The 24,303-nt window shown below is 40.9% G+C and overlaps 1 protein-coding gene across 4 annotated transcripts in view; it reads right to left on the reverse strand.

Annotated features, from left to right (window-relative positions):
* The window catches only part of PDE6C (phosphodiesterase 6C), a 40,350-nt gene that overhangs the window by 11,395 nt on the left and 4,652 nt on the right, over positions 1-24,303 (reverse strand). For all 4 annotated transcript variants that reach the window (XM_081863946.1, XM_081863945.1, XM_081863948.1 and 1 more), the window contains exons 2-11: positions 8,256-8,408; positions 6,671-6,760; positions 6,309-6,449; positions 5,714-5,788; positions 5,563-5,627; positions 4,369-4,435; positions 3,924-3,971; positions 3,272-3,421; positions 2,685-2,828; positions 2,498-2,569 (exon numbers count right to left, since the gene is read on the reverse strand). In XM_081863946.1, the coding sequence (XP_081720072.1) occupies positions 2,498-2,569; positions 2,685-2,828; positions 3,272-3,421; positions 3,924-3,971; positions 4,369-4,435; positions 5,563-5,627; positions 5,714-5,788; positions 6,309-6,449; positions 6,671-6,760; positions 8,256-8,408 (1,005 nt within the window). The remainder of the gene's footprint in view (positions 1-2,497; positions 2,570-2,684; positions 2,829-3,271; positions 3,422-3,923; positions 3,972-4,368; positions 4,436-5,562; positions 5,628-5,713; positions 5,789-6,308; positions 6,450-6,670; positions 6,761-8,255; positions 8,409-24,303) is intronic.

Raw genomic sequence — 24,303 nt, forward strand, 5'->3', positions numbered from 1 at the left:
TAAATGTTGTTGAGCTGATCAGTGGTCCCCCAGCGTCATCATCTGAAATTGCCCGTTCAGGTGGGAACTGTAAAATTATACCTCCAGTTCTCAATCCAGATAGCCTAGCCAGAAGGATATCATGGTCCACTCCATAGCACTGGTGGAGGAAGAGGAGTGCGGGGGGGAGCGCACTGCCCCCAGCAGCACAATCCCGGTGGGGTGCCATCACGGCTGCCCCCCCCGCCTGCACCGGGTGTCACACCTCCAGGATGCGCCCCAGCCCCGCCCCCGCTTGCTCTCCGCCCCCCCCTCCGGTGCCAAAGCATGAAGCTCCGCCACTGCTCCATAGTATGAAAAGTCATTGAGAAGTCCAGGGGAATCCCTCTCCTGGCACTGGTCATGGGTCAGGGTGACCAAAGTTGTTTCTGTACCAAATGCAAAATCTACTTATATTCTACAGTGCCCAATGGAACTGCTGTTTAGCACTGGGGATACTGAGTGCAAAACTCAACATGCCTCCCTTTTTATTATCATTCTTTTCAAAATAAGTCGGTTCCCTCTTCTATTTATTCTGATCCCAGGTCAAGGACAAGAGCCAGTCACTTCTGGAGCAATGACAGTTTTAAGATGCAACACCTGCTATATCCCATTAGCAAGCTGGGATTCCAAGCTTTCTAATAGGATAAAGCCGTTGTATTTGGCAGTGCACGGGAGATCAGACCTTACATTTAGGTGCCCTCTATCAGGAATTTGGCTGCATTATTTTCTAGAGTTTTTCAGCCCAATGTTTTCTCACATACAAGCTCAGTGGGGGGAAACATGGGACCTTGATTTTTATTTTCAACACACACACCTCACTATCCAGGTAAACTAGAGGAATTACCACAATTCAAGGGCTCAGGCAAAATAACACAAGGAGAACACAGATCAATGCCAGGGAGGGGTGTGATCTAGGGAGAATTCTGAAGGCCAGATAAAAAGGTCTGTAATGCAACTGGCCCCTGAGCCTAAGAATTCCCTCCAATGGTTTAATGAATCTCAGGGTACAACTCTTTGTTATAGAAGACTCCTAGTGAAAATGGCATTCTGTGTCAAGTCTATTTCCCATTATTTTTTCTTCTCCCTATGCCATGATAGGATGCTGTACATATTTGGTTGGCAGTGGTGCAGAAGCACATGATGCCATGAAAATCTGACATATATACATAACAAATACATGATACAAAATGAGAGAACGCTCAACATGTGGATTTCATTTTCAATAAGAACCCTGTGTCTCCCTGCAATACAGTCCTACCCAAGCATATACTATATGAAGTCACAGAGAGGCACACAGCTGTAGTAGCAATGAATTCATCAAACTCCCCTACAAATGCTTTCTTGGGCATGGTTCCTTCCCTCTACACCAGAGCTCACAAAACTGCAGCAAAAGCCCAGTGTGAGCAAGAGCTATTCTTTGCTTCTTTATTCGTTAAGACTACATATCCCATGCTTCACCCTAAGGTCACAGGCTTTTTGCAACATTAAATCACATAAATCTAAACAAATAACATAAACAAAATTAAATCACTAAAACTTCTAGAACCAGTACCCAATGCTCATAATATTTATCATCTCTGAATAACAATATAAATTAACACGTACAACTAATGCATAAAGACTCAGTGAAATAATGGTGTTTTCTGCCTGCCTGATCTCAGCAGAAAGCTCATTGGAAAGCTGTAGCCCAGTTCCACTTAATTGGATCTCCCTTGATGATAGTACAGCTAATAGCACTTCCGCAGCCGAGCTGGGATCATGGGCAGGATAGTATTGGGAGAGGCGTGCTTTCATATAATCAGGTGACTGTTTCCCCACACCAAGCCATTTAGGGTTTTATATATCAGAGTCAACATCTTGAATGGGACTCGGTGACAGTGTTCCATGCTCCCATTTGTTGGTACCCATGCTGCATCATCTTTGAACCATCTTCAGGATGCACATAGAGTGCAATACAGTAATAATAATAACGATAACGATAACAATAACAACAACAACAACAACAACAACAACAACAACAACAACAACAACAACAATAATAATAATAATAATATATTTATACCCCGCCCATCTGGCTGGGTTTCCCTAGCCACTCTGGGCGGCCTCCAAAAGAGTATTAAAATACTGTGATAATCAAACATTAAAAGCTTCCCTAAACAGGGCTGCCTTCAGATGTCTTCTAAAAGTCTGGTAGTTGTTGTTCTCTTTGACATCTGGTGGGAGGGGTTGTAGTCAATACAGTAGTCAATGTGGGTGTGGGTTACTGTGGCCAGGCTTCACCTGTACATGGTGCAGCAGGTGGAACTGGGAACAGGCATTTCATGCCCCTGCAACTACCTCAGCCTTCAGAGGAAAGACAGAATAGGAGTATCCTCAGACTCTGTATCTGATCCTCTGGGGACAGTCTAACACCATCCCAAACAAACAACGAATGCCCTGTCCCATATAAAATATAAGTAAGCCTTTAGTTACTTACCAAAATTTTGATAAGTTGTTTCTCATCACAGTTCTCATCTATAACATCTAAGTTCAGTTTTTCTTTGTACTTCTAACATGGGGGGGGAAAGCAAATAAAACTATTGAGTTCAGTCGATCTCACACAAATGTCCAAACTTCATTTTTGTACAAAAATGTCCAAACTACATTTTTGAACTCACACTCACCAATATGGTCTGAATTTCAGCCGGTGTTGCCTTTGTCTGATACATCAGCATTTCCTGAGCAATGTCTTTTCTGTTTTCAAGCTTATTCATTTTGTCATAGGTGTCAGTATTTAAAACAGACCACCCCAGGAACTGTGTAAGCATCTGAAATGGAGTAAATAAATATAAACATTTAGGTATTTCCATCTGCTCTGCGCAGCTGGGAAGGCACACACACTGTGATAATGCAAAACACCTGTCTTTTATAGACAGGTCTTCCACTAGCACTTGAGCATCACTAATTAGTGAACAAGTTATTTATCCACTACTTTGGATCAAACCCATTGGCATTATCTTTTATAGAAAATTATTACTTTTTATAGGAAATTTCTGTTGATAAAAGCAACAGTGACATCCAAGTCCTCACACTTACTATGACAATATATTAGATGCTCAGGATAGGTTGTATACATACCAACTACTTTCCCAAGATACTGAAGTGTAGTGTAAGATGTTAGTATTTTGTTTTTAAATTTCCAATTATGGTAAAACACCCTCCCTCCAGTGTCTGATTGTAGCCTGACAATGTCAAGCAACTTGGAGCGTACTTCAGTAAGCTGTTCATCATGCTCGTCAAAGGGTTTGCCATCTTTCCTGTTGTAAAATGTAGCTACACCGACAATTTCTTCCTTCTTGTTGACAATAGGTAAAGATAAGACATTTTTAATAATCCACCCTGTCTCATCGAAAGCTTCTTTCTGCAGAAGAGAAAAAGAAAAGAAATTACATTACCACACAGGTATTAAAGCACTATAATGCCTGTGTGAACACGATGGATGGATAGATCAGTCGACTTTCATTCCCTGTCAGTTTTGCATGTCGGGTGCCCTGTTTTTTGCAAATTAAAGACACACACAGAGAGAAAATTGACATTGAGATGTTTTTATTACTTGCTGCTCTGGACTCCTTTGGGCGGAAGATATAAATTTAATCAATCAATAAATGTAAATGGCACACTTTTTACTGTGCTATTCAATGCATTTTACCTTAAAATACTATTTCTTCTGGGCAATTATAAACACATAAGATACATGTTTTAGATCTGATTGGTTGCTACATTCCAACCCACGTGTAATCTAAGACTGGCAAATTAGGTCAATTCACTTTAAAAAGCAGACCAAGAATTGTCTCATCCATCTCTAGTGCTGATGTATTATCTTAGCATTATTTACTTCTTAATGCAATAAACGAAAACACTACCTGAAAAGTGAAGTATTCATCTGCTGGTGCATTCATCATATTACAAATCTAGAGAGAGAAACAATAAAAAGAAGCTGTGTCATTTACATGTCAGATGCCAGCTGCTACAGGAGACAGGCCAAGTAGAGTATTTTTGCTTGTATCTTCTTGGGGGCACTTCTAGATGATGCTTCTACAGAGTGGGGGGGGGGGCTCTTGCTGTTATGGCTACAGACTTCTTCACATACACTGATCCTTGGTAAAGTAAACCTAAAATAAATACCAGATATAATCTAAACTTTGGGTGAAATTTGTGCAAGGAAATCAGGATGAATGCCAAATAAGGAGGTCACCTGGAGGAGCCCTTATACATATATTTAGATTATTGTGAAACATACTGATATAAAGATTTAAACAAAATACACCTATACATATGGAACTGCATAAAAAAACCCCTGAAACTTACAAATCCATTTTCAGCAACGTAAGTTGGCAATCCGCTAGCAAGACACCAGTGATCTGGAGGAGGTGATCTTTGAAGAAGAGAATGAGATAAAATTGAGCACTTCCAAACCAGTACCAGATCTACAAACTGAAAGGTGACCAGTGACACCCATTAAGCTCTTCAGACTGTGGTGTTGGTGTGGGTGGGTGGGATATAGAGGTTTTTTTAAAAAAAAAATGTTGTGGGTAATGAATCTGAGCGTTTGGGTGCAAGATTGGCATTAATAAAAATATATGGAAAGCGCCCCCTCACATATTCTTGTTCTCAGGTTTGTCTCAAATAATTACATCCTCTGTGTACAGTATTCTGGTCTCTCTATCCCACCCCTCTACCCTTATCACCAAGAGAGAAGCTGCTCTCGTGGTCAATGTCAAAGAGAGAGAAAAGGTGCCTTGTTTCATTTAAACAGAAACACCAGAAAGGTATTGAATGGTGCCCACAGCTGCCCTCACCTCAATCCCCCTCCCCAGATCTTAGAGCAAAAGCAGGCACTGAAAGGAAGAAACATCTTGGACTCTGGCTGGACCCCTAGTCTCTTCCCACTTCCCTCCCTTCCTCAAGTGGATGTTGCATAGTGTAAGTCACCAGAGGAAGCCATTTGCTAAATTCTGGAGCCTGGGGGAGAAGGAAGGAATAGCAAAAAGTAACAGAGCAGAGCAAAGCAAAGCAGTGTCCATGTTTTTATATGTACTGCAAGCTGCCCAGAGTGGCTGGGGAAACCCAGCCAGAAGGGCAGGGTATAATTATAATTATCATCACCATCACCATCATCAACATTCTTACTATTTTCCCAGACCTGGAGCACAAAGAGCAGCAGCAGCAGTAGATATCTCTCCTTTTGCCTCGTCTCCATCCACCATGCAAAGCCTCACTGACAGTCTTCTTTGCTACAGAGACTACTCTGACTTGCAAATGAAGGACGGAACACCATGGTGGGCCATAGGCAGCCACACCACATTGGCAACAGGACAACACAGCATGGCAGTCTATGGCCCACCATAGCAGAACCAAGCTAGGGTGGGATGCTGTTTTGCCACCCCACTAGCCTGCCACCCAGAGCAAGTACCCCCTCGTGCTCCCACTCCCACGCAATCCGGGCCTGTTCCAAACACACTCTACTAATTTCTATCTAACAAACTGGCAGGAAACACTCACGGAATGACTTTGATTTCTTCTTTTCCATGTAAGATGTAATCAATAATCTTATAAAAGTTGACTTCCTAAATGCAAGGGGAGAAAGAAATGTAAGAATCTGTCAATAGAATCTAGAAGGCTGTATTTGGAGAGATGAAAGAATTGTACTCACTCGGCCATCAGGTGTTTTTGGTCCTTTGTAAGGCTCTGCTTCTCCCAGTTTAATTGGCCATTCATCATAGAATTCCTGGGAATAGGAATAGATGAATTAGCAAAATGTCCCTGAAAAATGGCACCAAGGATTGGGGGGGGGGGCAAGAGTTCATCTCTGATTTTGTGGCCAGTTAGGCTGCTTCAGTCCTGCTGAAGTGGATTCGATTTAAATAGACTCACCATACACAAGATCATATAGCCTTCCTGTAGTGGCAGCAGCAACAATCAGGAAGTGGGGAGGGAAACTAAAGACATTTCGAGGAGGGGCATGCTTGTTCCACATTTATGAAAGAGAAATAATGCTCCCATCCAAAACATATTTTAGCTGAAGTAGTAACTCCTATTGATTTCTGACAGAGTTAACTTTCAAGTAAGCACGCTTAAGACCACAGCTATATTTTAATGATGATTCATTTACAATTTGTCTGTGCCTTTCATTCAAGTAAAGACGAGTGTGACAAGTGGGGGGGCAAGCTGCCTCTTCTCTGGCACCACCTCATTAGTCTTTTGTAAAAGTATAGTTAGGTTAATTAGTTATAATAAATAGTAGTGACCTTCTCTTTGGTCATGTCCAGCAGACCAACAGAATATCTTTCACAGTTTAAGTATATTCGAATGGTGTACAGTGCTTTGTGAAACTGTCGCTCAATATCTGTAAGTTCTTCAAATACTTTGTTGGCAGACCACAAAAGCATCTATTTAAGAGAGAGAGAGAGGGGGGGGGAGAAATGAGGAAACATTTAAAACTCTGACTGATGAAGGCCAAAGCATAAACGACAACACTGGCAAATCATGAGGAAATATGTCACAATCAGTACATACTTTTGCATTTTGGGGCACATTATGAAAGTATAAGCAGCAGCAAGAAAAATAAGTACTGACTTCACATTTAATTAAGTAATATGTAATACTTTACCTGACTTTTTCTGGATTCAAGATTGTACAAGTATGCCGTGTGATACTGCTTTACAGCAAGTGCAAGGAAATTAATGTATTTGTTAAATAGCTGCAAAGGAAAAAGAGAGAGAGAGAATAGCAATTATCATGGGCATGATCCAAACAAAGTTAAGAGCTTCAAGTTCCACTTATTTCAATGAGACAGTTAAGCACAAAGATGTCTTACTGCTACTGAAGTCAATGGGCCTTCACAGCGCTTTGGTGGGATCGTGGCTCATAATGGTTGTTGTTTTTTACTTGTACCGCACTCTTCCTTGGAAAGGCAAACAGCTTACACAAGGCTCCTAACTTTCTCCTGTCCAGATCTTTACTCACTAAGGCTGAAATCCTATATCCTCTTACCTGGAAGTAAACCTCACTGAACTCAGTGGGACTTACTTCTGAGTCGACATGCATAAGTTCCAACAATGCTATAATTTCCAGTGAGTTAGTTGTAGCAAAAACAGGAGAGGTTCTTGTGGCACTTTAAAAACAATCAAATTTACTGTGGCATAAGCTTTGATGGCAAGATTATCAGATGCATCAGGTTTTAATCTGCGTTGACTGTTTATATATATATATATATATATATATATATATATATATTCATGATTGTAGAGACAAATCACAACCAGTGAGATCAGAGAGAAATTAAAGGCAACCAAGTACAAAAAGTTATAATGACATAAAGTCATAATAGTGACTATTCACAGAACAGTATTGCTGGTAATGCAAACACTTGGCACTGGAAAGTTAATTAACACCTGTAGTGGGATAAAAACCCATTATCCCAGTTCTGGCCACAAGGGATAGAACTGAATTTATGGATTTATATTCTTTTTATTTATTTATTTTATTACATTTCTATGCCACCTTTATCTGCCAAGATTCTCCTCCTCCCCATTTCATCCTCACAACGAGCCTGTGAGGTAAGTTAGGCTAAGTGATGATGACTGGCCCAATGGTCACCCAGTGACCATCATGACTGAGTGGGGATTCAAATGCTGGTCTCTCAGGTCATGTTCCAAGACTCTAACCCAGGCATGGGCAAACTCAGTCCTCCAGAGGTTTTGGGACTACAGCTCCCATCATCTCTAGCTAACAGGACCAGTGGTCAGGGATGATGGGAACTGTAGTCTCAAAAACATCTGGAGGGCCGAGCTTGCCTATGCCTGCTCTAACCATTACTTCACACTGGCTCACAAACTGTAATTCAGCTGTTTCCTGCTGTAGAAATTCCTTTGTTAAATAATTGCTACTTTAAAGTCAGCAGCAGAGTGTCCTGGAAGGCTGACATGTTTTGCTACTGATTTCTGGATATTGCCCTTTCTCATGTCAGATTAGCATCCATTTAGAAAATACAGTAGAATGCTACATTTTTCAGGTGACCTCAGGCCCACAGCTGTCAATGTTTCCCTTTTTTAAAAAGGAAATTCCCTTATTCCAAATAGGATTCCTCGCAAGAAAAGGGAAAAGTCGACAGCTATGCTCAGGCCACTCAGTGAACCCAACTTGTTACTTCTTGTTGCTCTACGGACCACAGCATTCTTCATGTCAGTACTTACATCTTCATCTTCTTTAGAGAATTCAGAGGCATTTTGCTTGTTAAGAACCATGAACACAGCGAGAACCTCTTTCCCAGACACTATTGGAGCTGCAAGCATGTTGACGGTTGTATAGCCGGTTTGTTTATCCACAAAGTCGGAGAAATGATTATTCTGAAACAAATGGGACCAGTCCATTAGCCTTTCAAATATTATCAGCAATTCATTTGTCACTTTTGATTTGCAAAGGACTATACAATCTTTGGGACGTGGGTGGCGCTGTGGGTTAAACACAGAGCCTAGGACTTGCCGATCAGAAGGTCGGCAGTTCAAATCCCCACGACGGGGTGAGCTCCCATTGCTTGGTTGCCATCAATTTTTATTTTAATTCATTTTAATCCATTTTTATAATGTTTTATAATGTTGTACTGTTTTAGTGTTGTTAGCCGCCCTGAGCCCGGCTTCGGCTGGGGAGGGCGGGATATAAATAAAATTTATTATTATTATTATTATTATTGGTCCCTGCTCCTGCCAACCTAGCAGTTCGAAAGCACATCAAAGTGCAAGTAGATAAATAGGTACCGCTCCAGCGGGAAGGTAAATGGCGTTTCTGTGTGCTGCTCTGGTTCGCCAGAAGCAGCTTAGTCATGCTGGCCACATGACCCGGAGGCTGTCTGCAGACAAACGCTGGCTCCCTCGGCCAATAAAGCGAAAGGAGCGCCGCAACCCCAGAGTCGGTCATTACTGGACCTAATGGTCAGGGGTCCTTTACCTTTACCTTATACAATCTTCATTGTGCTTAGTTTCACATTTATTCTTTTGGAATGGAGAACTCAGCCAGAGTAACTATCATATTGAACAGTGACACCTTTAGAAAAGTTCTAGAACTCAACTGGCTCAAGAGAAAGGTCTTCAATATGTTGTTGGACCACTTTCCCATAATTTCTGATTGTTGGCCATGCTGATAGGAGTTGTAGTCCCAACATTTGGAAATTACCATGTTGGCTATTCCTGCCATAAAATCAAACTGACAAAGGACCCTCGGCATGGATACTGAAATCGCCCAGAACAATGAGTATCTGGGAAATAACAGAAACAGCAGCAGACATCAATTACACCAAAACTTGTTGAATTAATGGCTCTGGAATAAACAATCCCAGGAAGAGTCAATTAAATGAACCAGACAATCCATACAAACACAGATAGCTTCTCATTCAACATAATGGAGATATTGCAGAAATGTTCTCTTGCTGCAGAAAAATATGCTTGTTCTCATGAGAAGCAGAATGATGTGAAATGATCTGCATTCCATCTCTATAGGTTTTGCAACACACATATTACACTCCAATTCTACACAGAATCATAGAATTGTAGAGCACCCTGAGGGTCATCGGGTCCAAACCCTTGCAATGCACAAATCTCAAAGTATCCATGATATGGCACATTTTAAATAGGATAGGATGCTGAAAATGATAGTATTTATCCAAAAATTCTGTGCATTAGAACACAAATGAATCCATTTCTTTTTCATAGAGAGGGCATGTTCTGAGTATGACTTAGTTGGATATCACTAACTAAAATTAATTTTGATCACAATAAAGTTACTAGAAGGTTTGCCATGTCAGTAACTGCTACCTGACCTAGAGGAGACTGAGTATTCATTAAAGTGGATAAAGAAACTTATTTAAATAAAATTCAAGATACAATCAATAAGCTCTTAACAGCAGAGGAAAAGGTAATGGCTACAATCTTCTAGATGGGGCTCATGAACAACAATAGCAGGCAGGCATACAGAGAGCATGAGCCAAAAACAGCCATGCATTTTTCCCCCTCACATCCTTTAAAGCAGAGCTTTCCAAACTTTGTGTTGCAACACAATAGTGTGTCGGCTGCAGTCTGTAGGGGTGTCGTGCGAACTTTCCCCGCGCTCGGTTTGCTAGTAAAACTGAATTACTGTGTTGTGAAATGATGCATGTCTAAAAGGTGTGTCACCAACATGAAAAGTTGGGAAAGCTCTGCTTTAAAGCCTTGCCATGTTGGAACTGTGCCCTGAATTTTCACAATGCCTTCGTCCATTGACATTATTGCCATACCCTTCCATGTGCTGCTTGTGAAGCCGAAATAGTGGCAGGCTTGAAATACCTCCTTTAAAGCCATCTGTTTAAGCAGGTTTCCCTGGCTCATAAGATTCACCACACTGTTCTGTTATTCATTTACATTTAATTGAATGTTTTATTGATAGATTTTATGTCTTTACAGATCTATTGCTATGTAATTTTGGTTATAGTGTTGTGTTTATATTTTTTCTTTTCTTTTAAAAATGATCTTATGGTGTTTTATGTAAATATAAAGCAGTATATAAAGCAGTATAAATGTTAAAATAATAATAGTAATAATACACTTCTCGCTCCACATGAGAGAGTGTGTGTCAGCAGAGGGTGTTCATTTAGATTTCTGGTACAGTATAGCATCTTTGTGTCAGCAAGCTCCTTGGAACAAACGGTTTGTACTTACATTTCAGGGTGAAAATCTTTTCATCAGTTGTTGATCAGTTTTCTCAACAATTTGGACAGTTTAATGAATTTCTGTGAATGTTGCTTTCTAAAATAGCCAACTCAGAGTTACTGTTTTTTTAATTTCAGTTGCCCCCTTATGGAGATCTAGAGGATCTTGCATTCAAAATAGCAATCAATGTTTTGCCCTCTAAAAGGCTTTATATTACCTTAATTCCTACCCTGCAATGTTTAGCCTAGATAAGATCTCTTCCATGGCATGGTCTGAAGGCACAGGAGGCCACCATATTACTGAAGCTAAGCAGGTCTGGATCTTGTCCATGTCTGGATGGAAACCACATGAATGCTAACTTGGTTTCCATGATGGAAGAACAGCAGGATATAAATGTAAGAAAGTCTAAACTGGTGTCTAGGTGGAGGAGAGAGTAGGGGCAGAGGAGAAATTAAGTTCCATAAGCCAAATCTGACAAATTTGCACTCTCCAAAACAATATGCAAACCAAAACATAGCTATCCTTCCAAATTTGCATTCATCCAACTGTTGTAATGGAGTCCCCCAACCAAACGTTTACAGAAATGCATATATTTTGGAAATGTGTGCATAAAAATGGACATTTATGAAAATAACATACAAAGATGCATTATATTAGGGGGAATTGCCTGCCAAAATGTGCATACTAGTCCAAACTGCCAATAAAAATGTGTTTATCAAGAGAAATTTGCACTGAAATGCTGGTGAATTTTCATGAGAGGACTTTAAAAATAATAATAATCACAAATTGCTGCAAAATGTGGAGAACTGAATTTAAGACAGGGAAAATATGAAACAGAGAGTACTGAAATGAACAGATCCTTCCATCCCAAGGAGAGAAACCTTGCAAAGATGACTTGGTAGGAAGGTGCAGAGAGATTAGCCTATTATCTAGGAGAGAACACCAAATGCCTAGTAACTGTATACAGCATTATTACTGCTTTCCCATGCATTTGGGAGCCATCAGAGTTTCTGTGACTTCGGCACCCATTAAACCAATCAGCTCCTACCTCACACAGGTCACATGTAGAAACTACCAGACTTAAGCAGCCCTGAAACTTGCAATAAGTCAAGAATGACTGTGGGCATATAAAGGTAAAGGTAAAGGGACCCCTAACCATTAGGTCCAGTCGTGACCAACTCTGGGGTTGCGGCGCTCATCTCGCTTTACTGGCTGAGGGAGCCGGCATACAGCTTCCGGGTCATGTGGCCAGCATGACTAAGCTGTTTCTGGCGAACCTATTTATCTACTTGCACTTTCAAACTGCTAGGTTGGCAGGAGCAGGGACCGAGCAACGGGAGCTCACCCCGTCGCAAGGATTCGAACCGCTGACCTTCTGATCGGCAAGTCCTAGGCTCTGTGGCTTATGTTTTGTCTATCAATAAAACATTCAATTAGGAGTTATATGTACCTTATTTTCAGTTTGCCATTGTTTGTATAATAAATTGCTTCATCAGCAAACAATAATTAATTAATAATTAATTCTGTGATATAACACATAAAATAACCATGACACAGAAGAGTAAATCAGTTTTGTTTGAAATCATGAGGCCAGATTCAACTAACAAGTCCCACTAGGTACAATGAGGCTTTCCCATCTCTCCTCCCCCTGTTACCCAATAGACCAGGCATAGGGAAAATCGGCCCTCCAGATGTTTTGGGACTACAACTCCCATCATCCCTGACAACTGGTCCTGTTAACTAGGGATGATGGGAGTTGCAGTCCCAAAACATCTGGAGGGCTGAGTTTGCCTATGCCTGCAATAGACTCTAGGAGAGTCAGGAGAACCCCGGAACAGCTTACAGGGAGAGGAAAGGGACAAGTCGAAATGCTTGTGCTGATGGAACAATTGCCATAAGAAAACACTTTATTCTAGTGATCAAATACATTTTAAGCCAACATGTTTGAATTATAATAATAATGATAATGATAACAGCCCCCTTAAACTAAGTTGGACTTGCTTCTGAGTAGACATGTATAGGATTACACTGTATGCTTGATACACTTAATGCTGGTAGCCTCATCTGCAATTCCAAGTATATCTTATGTGAAACCTGACAGTAAGAGCAAAATGGCTTCTTCTGATGGCTTTTGGCAGAAATCTGTAGAGACCTAATTACTGCTTGTGTGACATATGTAACCCGAGGGGATCTGGGAAGTTTTGTACAGCTTCAAAAGTGTAGAAAACCCTTATGAGACTAAAGATCCCTCTAATCTAGCATTCTTCCAGTGAAAAGTTAGCATAAGATTTGCATTTGTTTCTGAAGTGGTTGTTTATTTCCTGACACCAAGGATGAGAAAATGAAAAGTAAATAAGGACACAGCATGTGCTGCTTGGTTCAAACCAGCATGAGTTCTCAAGAGTAAAACGGCAAAACGTCGGGAGATTTCCCCAAAACTGTTTCTGTCTTTTAGCTCTAGAAAACCATGCTATTTTCCTGTTCTCTGGCCAAACTCAACCTGAACAAACTATGCTTTTCAGCTCCCATTCTGCAATTAAGTGTTACATTATGCATCATTTATATTGTGTTTTGGATAAAGACAAGTCTACTGGTCCATTAAGAAAACATTTTTTTCTTCATCATTAACTTAATCATTAATTAACATCATTAACTAACAGGCTATACAGGAACATAGAAGGAGAGGGATATCTCTTTGCTTCTTACAATACTATAAACAATATATTTGGAAGAGCACTGCCAACACAAGCAGTTTGACAAGGCGTCAGCACTAAATGCCTTGCTAATGCTCTGCATATTTTACATAGTTTATTTCTTGGCTGAAGCATGAACAGCTAGCAGGCTTCCAGAATTGCTGTTCTTGGGTGGGATTCAATCACCTACAGAAAAAATTAGGATCCACAATTAAAATTGATTTGGGGCTTTTGCACAACACACACACATCCCCTTTTTTGCTATAAGGAAAGCAATGGGGAAAGTGTGGGATAAGATTGATTTGATGCAACATCGTCTAGCCTCTCAGAGTGAACGCTCATTAATTAACCAGTGTCATCTAATATCCCTGAAACAAATCAGGATAATGCTCAACAAGCAGATTGTCTGGGAAAATTCCTAAAGCAAAACATTCCATGGAATCCTGCAGCTGGACTAGTCTTTGTCACCTGACTTTTGCCCATAGTGGGCACAAGTTCTTTGCATTACCTTTATGCAACATTAATGAAACATGTAAACAATGTCCCTATCACATGACATGCAATTCCAACGTATTTTCTTTAGCAGTTCTGACCAACAACTGTAGCCGCCTCTGCTTTAGTGAAGCCACCATCCTATGCTTGGCAAGATGACTTTGAAGGTGGTATGTACTCTGATTCTATGTGCAACATGATCTAGCTATTGTAGCTGAACCCCCTGCAATGCAGGAATATGCAGCTGTGCTTTACAGGGATCAAACTTGCAACCTTGGCAATATCAGCACCTCACTCTAACCAACTGAGCTATGAGGAAGCAGGTAATCCCCACACAGACTAGCAAAACCAGCAGAAGCATCATAATAGCCTTAGTACAAAGTCAGAAGTAAAAGCCACCACCCCCAAGATAAAAACAGCCATATCCTTTTTGACGTACTTCTGGTTTCACTTATGGGCTTGGCATTGCACAACTGCTGCTAGGAAACTTGTGTCATGAAGGCACCCTCATTCCATGTATATAGTGTCAACATTTGGAGTAAAAAGTAAACAGGAAAAAAACCTGTAAAATATTTTGAATAAATTACAACGGTCTGCAACATAACTCCTGAACTGATATTTACCACGGTATATCAATGAACAAGCAACAAGCATTTCAGTGAGTGGCATCTGTGGGGATGCAAAACCCATGCCAACTTCACAATGCTCCAGCTATTGGGTTGTCATTGCAAGCCACCCTAAATAATTCTGTTGCTTTTCACACTGAAGCATATTAAAGCAACTTACAAGATACAAAATCACAAGAAATATTAAAATAAAATAGAAGTAAACCAAATATTAAAAAGCAATAAAAAACCCCACCTAAAGCGCTCATCCAAAAATATATTCAAAAGAACATGCAATCAAAACAATCCCTACCGGCAGGCAGGCAATTTAAACAAAAACAAAAACACAACACACAAGGGAAAAGGAACAGGGAGGGAAGAGGATAGAGGAGTAAAAATAAAAATAAAATTCAGGCTTTATATGTAAAAAACCAACACTTTGAATTGAGCAAGTAAATTAACTGGTAGCCAGTGTAGTCATGCCAAGGTTTGTGTTACATGTTCAATTCATCTTGCCCCGCTAAGCAATCTGATTTCTAACTTCTGTACCAGTTGCTGTTTCTGAACAGTCTTCAAAGGCAGCTCCATGTATAACATACCCTCCAACATTTCTCCAATGAAAATAGGGACGTTCCATTCCATAATGATAATTTTACTATTTTAACCTCACACGTGTTACTCGGTTGCCCCAGCCACTCTGAATAGTGTTGAAGTAATTGCAATACTTGTGATAAAGCCGGGACATGTTTATAATGAAACAATCACATGACCCAAATAGTGACGATGGAGGTCACATGGCTGACAGCTATGTAATCATGACTGATCTAGAGAGTTCCAGTCTCACTTCTGCCATTTACTCACCAGGTGGCCTTACACAAACTACTGTACTCATTTATTGCATTCTGAGGCATTTGTTTTTAGGGCAGGAACTGCTCAAACTTCGTACTTCCACACCACTTAGAATGTCTCTTTTCATCCTGATACTGAATGCAAAGTTCTTTGAATGCTCTAAATTTTTATAGACATGTTATTTCTTGGTGATGTTGATGGTGATCGCAGCCTAGCCCCCTTTAAATCAGATTCCACCAGGGAATTCTGATTGCCTTCACAACTTCTGTGACCGCTTCATTCAATCAGTCTCACAGCAGACTGAACAAAATTACCGGTACTTGCCCTGAGGCTTTGCTTTGCATCTCTGCATGTTACTGTTCTGTGCTTGTCTCCTTTCAACCAGGAAGCACACCCAGATCAGTGACTGATGCAGAAACATAGGGACAAGGATTGTCAGAGATTGTGGGTATTTTTTACTCTAAAAGTAAATCGTTTTGGCTGAATGCAAGTGGTGTGATTTAGTTTAAACCCAGAGCACATATGCACACAGAAACACTCCTCATCTCAGCTATCAGGAATTTGAGGAATACTGTACAAATAAATCAGGTTTTTATTATTATTATTGGTCCAACATCAGAGATTTGGATCATCTCCTTGATCTCACAGCAGGTTTGCAGATCACGGGATCCTACCACTACATTATTTTCATTCATTCATTCATTCACTCACTCACTTGATTTGTATGTCACTTTTCCACAAAAACAAATCATGCTCCAAGCAGCTTACAATGAAGAAAACAGGAATACATTTCAAACAAACACTGCAAAAACATTTTCATAATAACATAGCAAAACCAGGGGTGGACCTTGGTCTTCCATATTTTCAGCGGCACCCTGTGCAAGGACCCACCACATCTCTTTCTGCTCAGTTCACTACTTCATAGTTGCAGCGCTCTGCAGCACCCCCTAGCCTCGGCCCAGTGTGGCAGAACTAGTTGCGCTGCCCTAAATCAGTCACTGGCAAAACAATAGCAAATATAAAAACATACTCCCTGCCCCCCCCAAAAATCACATTTCAGTACTATAAATGCAAGAAGATTACAAAACATGCAACATCCAATTGTTGTTGTCTAGTCGTTTACTTGTGTCTGACTCTTCGTGACCCCATGGACCAGAGCACGCCAGGCACTCCTGTCTTCCACTGCCTCCCGCAGTTTGGTCAAACTCATGCTGGTAGCTTCAAGAACACTGTCTAACCATCTAGTCCTCTGTCGTCCCCTTCTCCTTGTGCCCTCCATCTTTCCCAACATCAGGGTCTTTTCCAGGGAGTCTTCTCTTCTCATGAGGTGGCCAAAGTACTGGAGCCTCAGCTTCAGGATCTGTCCTTCCAGTGAGCACTCAGGGCTGATTTCCTTAAGAATGGATAGGTTTGATCTTTTTGCAGTCCATGGGACTCTCAAGAGTCTCCTCCAGCACCATAATTCAAAAGCATCAATTCTTCTGCGATCAGCCTTCTTTATGGTCCAGCTCCCACTTCCATACATCACTACTGGGAAAACCATGGCTTTAACTATACGGAGCAACATCCAATAGCAAAGCAACAAGGAAACTTCACAGTTTCACCTAAGTCCTAGAAACACCCCTCCATTATGTTGATCACAGGCAAGGCCAGCACCAGGTTTAAGCAGGCCTGCAGCATAGTTATGGCTACCGATGGCCTCCCTGGCATAGTGCCACTTTTAAGCACTCTACTGAGGCCTCATGACAGCAGCACGACAGCAGACCTTGGCAGTCATGCTGGCACACTTCCAATGGGAGCCAATCAGTTGCTTGGCACTAGTCGTCGTTGAGTGGCTACCATTTAAAATTTCCCAAAATGCAATGTCCCATAGTGTCTTATGTAGTAAAATCCAGCCAGCGGAGGATTAGTGGTAGCATCATCAGAGGAGACCTGACAGGTGGTGCTCACCATGAGGGAAGGAGGCAGGGTGGGATCCAACAGCTGTCATATGCCAAGGGCTGACACCACATCTGCTCTTTGGTTTTCGAGATGACGCAGTTGCTCTAATATTGGAGTAGGCATAAATCCCTCCTCCTTCACTAAGCTTACCAACCCTGACCTTGTTCATTGGAAACTCCCTTCCCAACACGGTTCTCTTAATCTTAGCCTTCTAGGTGCCGAAGATCAGCTTATGTTTCACCCTTCTGCATCAGATAGACCTCCACTGTATTACTGTGATAAATAGGGAAGCAACAACCCTTTCTCTCCGCAGCGGCCAAAAGCTGGAATGGAAGTGCTGATCTCTAAGCCACATCATTGACTTAGGTATCTAAAAGAATTTATAAACCACTTAATATTTTTAAAAAATGTCCAAGTGGTTTGCAATATTTTAAATATATATATATAATTAAAAGAAAAATACAACCTAAAAATCAGTTAAACAGCAGTATAAAAAAGCAAATAAAACATAGGGCTTTACAAGATGTCTGAGACAAATATAAGTCTTTACAAGATGTCTGAGGCAATTGATGGTTGCTGCTTCCAAGGTATGACAGGGGCAGCAGCATAAAATCTGTATTTAGGTCACCGTGCAATACTCTGAAGGGCATGGTGCCATGAGTAGAATTTCCCCAGATAATCTAAATTATCTTACAGGTTTGTTCTGAGGCAGGTGGTCTTTCAGTTACTACTATACTAATTTCACTGGATTTATCATATTTCACTGGGTAATGGTCGTATTTTTTGTGCCGATTTTACCTTTCCAAAAAGGGGTGTGTGACCATTATGCAGTGAATTACCGGATGGAGGAAGGGGCCACAGGTGGGCAGTGGATGTGGTTGCTCACCTGCTGCTTACCCCTGCAACTATTATGCAGGGAATGCTCTTGGGCCTTTTTCGGGGTCTGAAAATGGGGGGAGGGACTATTACACAGTGGCAACCAGTATGTGGTGAAATACAGTATATATATTGTTACACGCCACCCCCAATCTCTGCCAAGCGGTGACAAAATTCCAGGGAGTTCCCAGGGCTTAAAAAGGGCTGTGTTTCCTTTTGGACAATTAGGCACAGTGGAGGCTGTGTTGTCTTTATGGAATATGGTTTATATACACATATTTACAACCTGAGTCTAGACTCTAGATGGAGAGAGTTCCCAGCATTCACCTCACAAGAAAGTCCTTTATTGTTCTCCTAAGCGCAGCAAGCTTGAATCTACAAGCAGAGGTATCAGCCATGCTGCTTGGGCCTCGTTGTTATGGCTTGGCGCTCTGCCCACTTTTACCCTCCCAGAACCACTTGCAGAAACAACTGCTAGCCTTTCCGCTTACAGCACCACCCACTATTACCCTGGCAACTTCTCTCTCCAAGCCAGACAGGGAGACTCATGTTTTGCAGCTGGCTTACCATTATCAAACAAACCAGGCCATTATCAAGCAATAGATTCTAACAAAATTCAGAATAAACTACCGGTTATTTTAAAAGGTCTTGATTAAAAGACTAAAGATGAACATTACTAACCCACATATTGTTAACTGCATAATAGAATATGCATTAATACAGAGAAGCATTCCTGGTGTGTATATACTGTATACAACTTCCTAACTTTATTTCTCCTTGACTGAAGTATAGGTCAGGATTAGCATCTCCAGCAGGAGAGAGAGAAAGAAAAGGCTCTTTAACACTTATTATATTAATTTGTTTAAATATATGCAGATATAATAACTTCTCATGACTTCCTATTGAGGCTGAAACCTGAAAGGGAGACAGGATATATTGGGGCAGATTTAAAAACCAACAACAACTACTAGGCATTAGGGATGGGGAAGAAATTTGATTCAGTTTGCAGTTAAAGGCGAATCTGCCAAATTTGCACTTTCTGAAACAATATGAGAACCAAAGCACAGGCATCTTTCAAAATTCACACTTATCCAGAATTTGCTGTGCAGTTCTCCAGCCAAAGTATATGCACATATATTAGGGGAAAGTGTGCATAAAAATGAATACATTAGTGAAAATAAGACTCAAACATGCATTATTTTAGGAGGAATTGCTTGCAAAAATGTGTATATTAGTCAAAACTGAACAGGGAAAATAATAATAATAATAATAATAATAATAATAATAATAATAATAATAATAATAATAATTTATTTATACCCTGATATTTATACCCCAGCCACTCTGGGTGGCTTGCAAAAGAATATTAAAATACTGTGATACATCAAACATTAAAAGCCTCCCTAAACAGGGCCGCCTTCAGATGTCTTCTAAAAGTCTTGTAGTTGTTGTTCTCTTTGACATCTGGTGGGAGGGCATTCCACAGGGAGGGCGCCACTACCGAGAAGGCCCTCTGCCTGGTTCCCTGTAAATTGGCTTCTCGCAGTGAGGGAACCGTCAGAAGGCCCTCGGTGCTGGACCTCAGTGTCCAGGTAGAACAATGGGGGTGGAGACGCTCCTTCAGGTATACTGTACCGAGGCCGTTTAGGGCTTTAAAGGTCAGCACCAACACTTTGAATTGTGCTCGGAAACGTACTTGGAGCCAATGTAGGGCTTTCAAGACCGGTGTTATATGGTCTCGGCGGCCGCTCCCAGTCACCAGTCTGGCTGCTGCGTTCTGGATTAGTTGTGGTTTCTGGGTCACCTTCAAAGGTAGCCCAACATAGAGCGCATTGCAGTAGTCCAAGCGGGAGATAACCAGAGCATGCACCACTCTGGCGAGACAGTCCGCAGGCAGATAGGGTCTTAGCCTGCGTACCAGATGGAGCTGATACACAGCTGCCCTGGACACGGATTTAACCTGTGCCTCCATGGACAGCTGTGAGTCCAAAATGACTCCCAGGCTGCGCACCTGGTCCTTCAGGGGCACAGTTACCCCATTCAGGACCAGGGAATCCTCCACACCTGCCCGCCTCCTGTCCCCCAAAAACAGTACTTCTGTCTTGTCAGGATTCAATCTCAATCGAAAAGTGTTTACGAGGAGAAATTTGCACTAAAATGTTGATGAATTTTCAAGAGGACTGCTGCAGAAATGTGCAGACCTGAATTTAAGATCGGAAAAATGAAAAACAGAGAGAACTGAAATTGACAGATCCTTCCATCCCTACTAGGCATTGAAGGTATCCACGTTCATGGACAAATTCATGCTTCTTTTCCTTTCTTCTTTTCTTTATTTCTAACTAGAAATTACAAAAACTGTACATATTTTGAGAAACCATACCACAATCTCTACTGAGGTCCCATTACTTGAGTGGCTGCTTGCAGATTAATATAATGTCTGGATATTTGCATGCTATCACCAGCTAGAAGATACTTGTATTTAAATGGTACTCAACAACCTATATTCTTTCAATAGTCCTGGTGTGAAGGTACTAGGATAACATTATCTGCAGCCAAGGACTATTCCAATAGAAATGAAATACAACTAATTGAACAACTCATTTGTCCCATTTGACTAACCATTTGTTAGGTCAGTGGGCATGGTTGCTTTCTTCTTGCCTGATACTATTAAATCCAGGATTAAACACTATTAGCTCCTGTGATCAACAGCGCTCTCTCTCTCTTACTAATCCCTGTTGGGGGAAGGGAACAGATGCTGTTTCTAAGCTAACTGATGAAGGTCTAGATCTTCCCCTCTCCTTTAACCCTCTGAACCATTAGTCAGGCCAAGATGCTTCCTCACGTTTACTGGTAACTGTCCAAGATTTAGGGAGATAATCTCAGGATAAATGAACACCAAGAAAGTAGTATCTCCAGTTTTTAAAAATGGATATTTCAACCCACTTGGCAAATTCTATTGATATTTTGTTTTCCGTTAGAGTTCCTGCCTTTATCTTGACATGGGTCTATCAAGCTTCCATTCTAGATAGAATGGTATAGAATCTGGTATAGAATGGTATAGAATTCTGGTATAGAATCTCCACACCTTGTTCACTTGCATTTTCCTGGAGGTCCACACTCTGCTATCAGCTGTTTGTAAACCTATGTTTCCCCAGCATTTCTTCCATATTTTTTTCTTACCAGAGGAAGTCCAATGTTTTTGAGTAGATTAGCACAATCTTCACAGATTCACATGCCTTTAGTGCTACCCTTCTGTCTTTTTGAAGAGGTCATTAGTCATTAGTTTAAGGTAGAAAGTGGTCTTGACATATCGGGCAAGTAAACCTATTCACCTTAATCTTTGCAGTGGTCACAATTCTATAGCCCTGCTCTTTTTTATTTTAAATCCATCTTTTAATTAGTGCTAAAATGCTTTTCTTCCTATTTTTTTAATATTTTATTTAAATATTATTTACTACTATTAAAATATTAGCAAAATACTGCTTAAATGAAAGCTATTGTTGCATAGCAATCTCCAAGCAGTGCGAGATTTCCTTCAGAATGAGCTACAACAGAGACTGTGGTGTCTTTATGATATATGGTTTATTTACACATATACAGTGCTTTTTTCTTAAAAAAAATGTTTAGGGGTACTCTCATTTTGACTCAAGAAAATCACCATTTTATAGTTCAAATCGGGGGAAATAAATACAGTGGTACCTCGGGTTAAGTACTTAATTCGTTCTGGAGGTCTGTACTTAACCTGAAACTGTTCTTAGCCTGAAGCACCACTTTAGCTAATGGGGCTGCCGCGCTGCCGGAGCATGATTTCTGTTCTCAACCTGAAGCAAAGTTCTTAACCTGAAGCACTATTTTTGGGTTAGCAGAGTCTGCAACCTGAAGCGTATGTAACCTTATGTAACCTGAAGCGTATGTAACCCGAAGTACCACTGTACAGTAAATGGCCCAAAGTACAAAGATTCACAAAATGTTTAGGGGTATGCATACCCCTGGATCGCCCCCAGAAAAAAGCACTGCACATGTATACAACCTGTGTCTACAATAGAGGGTGTCACAGCATTAACACCCCAAGAGGGTCTCGCTTCCCCCATAACTGCAGCCTTGAATTCAAACAGCAATCAATCATGGCTCTCTCTGCCTGCTTCCCAACCCACAGTTTATTTTACATCTTCTAGCTCACCTCAACCCAAACTTTCAACTCTCTATCTTTCTAACTACCCACCCGTTTGCCATATCACACAGAACCCCTTCCTTTGTTTCCTTAATGGCCCATTACCCAGGCTATCACCTCACCAGGAAACTAGTGTGGCTATTCCAAGAATTTGAAGGAGGCCCAGGCATTCAGCCCCATAAAACTCACTAAAAAACCTTTCCAGTCACCAGCATTTCAGCAGTGCCCCACGTCGAACATTTCCATCCTTTATGATCCACCAGAAACATTAAACTGTTTGAAGAAGAAACCTGTGAGTAGTAATGGGAGACCGCTCTTAAATGAATAACCACTTAGAGCTAATGAAAGAATTTTGTGTGTGTGTTTAAGGATCTCTCAGAATGTTCCAAGTGGTCACTCAGGTAAACAGGACCTTTGCCTAACCTATCCAGAGTTAGCTATTCAAGCTAACTTGTGTGGATGGAACATAGCAGGGTGAAGATGCAGGGGAAAGTGCAATATCCCCTATAATATAATCACTTGCAGCTTACAAAGTAAGGGAAATGATTTATTAGCCCAAGGAGCCACCCGTGTGGAAGCAGCCCATGCCTCTTAAAAGCTGCATGATAGGTGCAAACACGGGATGTGCAGTTTTCGGTGCCAGGAAACGCTTCCTAATAGTCATTAGTTTCACGTAGAAAGTAGAAAAGGTTAGAAATCCTGTGCTTATTAAGCAAAGCCACAATGGTTTGAGACTCATATCAAAAGTATATTACAGTATTGGATTTACATGAAGTGAAAGGATCAAACTGGCAACAGCAAATCTTAAAAACAAATTCATCCTCTTGATTGTTTATCCCCAGGAAGTCAAAATAGCACTATCCATGCACAATATAGAGGAACCAGGAGGCTCTGGAGAATCCCAAGGTTTTCAGAAATAGGAAAATAATTATATAACTACCTAAAAGCGGGGGGCAGGGTGGATCCCCCAAAGCAGCCCAATGGAGACTAGGCATGCTCAGTGGCCACAGACTATTTTGAAAACGGGAGAGTGGGAATGGAATGTACCGTAATATCCGGGGAAAGGGTATGGCTAACTGATTGGCTATGACACTGAATAAGAGCTCTCCACACCTGTAAATACCATAAAACACAGCTAAACAATGTTTTACGTAACCGTTTTTCTATTTTATGGGTCTCCTTGCATTTTAATGACACTGTAAGCCGCTCTAAGCACAACAGGATGAATATGTTTCTTTTTTAAAAAAACAACAACTAAATAGATGAATAATTATTTAACCCTAAAGGTGTCATTCCAAGAAGATATTTCCTTTTTATACATTTCTTTTAAAACCATCTAAGCAGTGCTATTTTTCTAGAAAAAGAGGTGCTGGGACTCACCATGAATACCTCTCTTGTTCTCTTATAATGCCAAGGCAACCACCTGAGAAGTGACAGAAGTTTGGGCTGAAAAAAAAAGCCCTGTATCTAAGTAATGCTGTGTCTCACTTGAAATTCCTATGGTTCAATCCTGACATAATGTCAGCTTCTTCCAGTGCCCTGCCTTCTAAGGTAACATGGGTAGCCATTGGGCAAAAGACCTTTTCAATCATGCTGCTGTCCCTTCACATTTACCTCAGGGAGGTTTGCCTGCTTTTGTGTCTTTATCTACCTTTATATTTTCTCGGGTCCTTTAAAACGTTCTCAGAATGGATTTTATCTTGCTGCAGCTATGTTTCTTATTTGTTCAGCTCTTTAAAGATGCTTGAATCAGGTTCCTTAATATATTAGTTTTAACATTTGAAATGTTTATTAGTATTCTATAGCTGCCCTGCAGAAATAGGGAAGTGAGGCATGTGAAATTATTTAAATAGCTGAGCTTTTCATTTGCTTGTTTTCAAGGCCAGAAAAATGGCATGGAGGAAGGCAACCATACTGAAATGAACTGTGGCCTTTAA

Source organism: Podarcis erhardii (assembly GCF_964252035.2).
Source record: "Podarcis erhardii genome assembly, chromosome: 5".
Taxonomy (NCBI): Eukaryota; Metazoa; Chordata; class Lepidosauria; order Squamata; family Lacertidae; genus Podarcis; species Podarcis erhardii.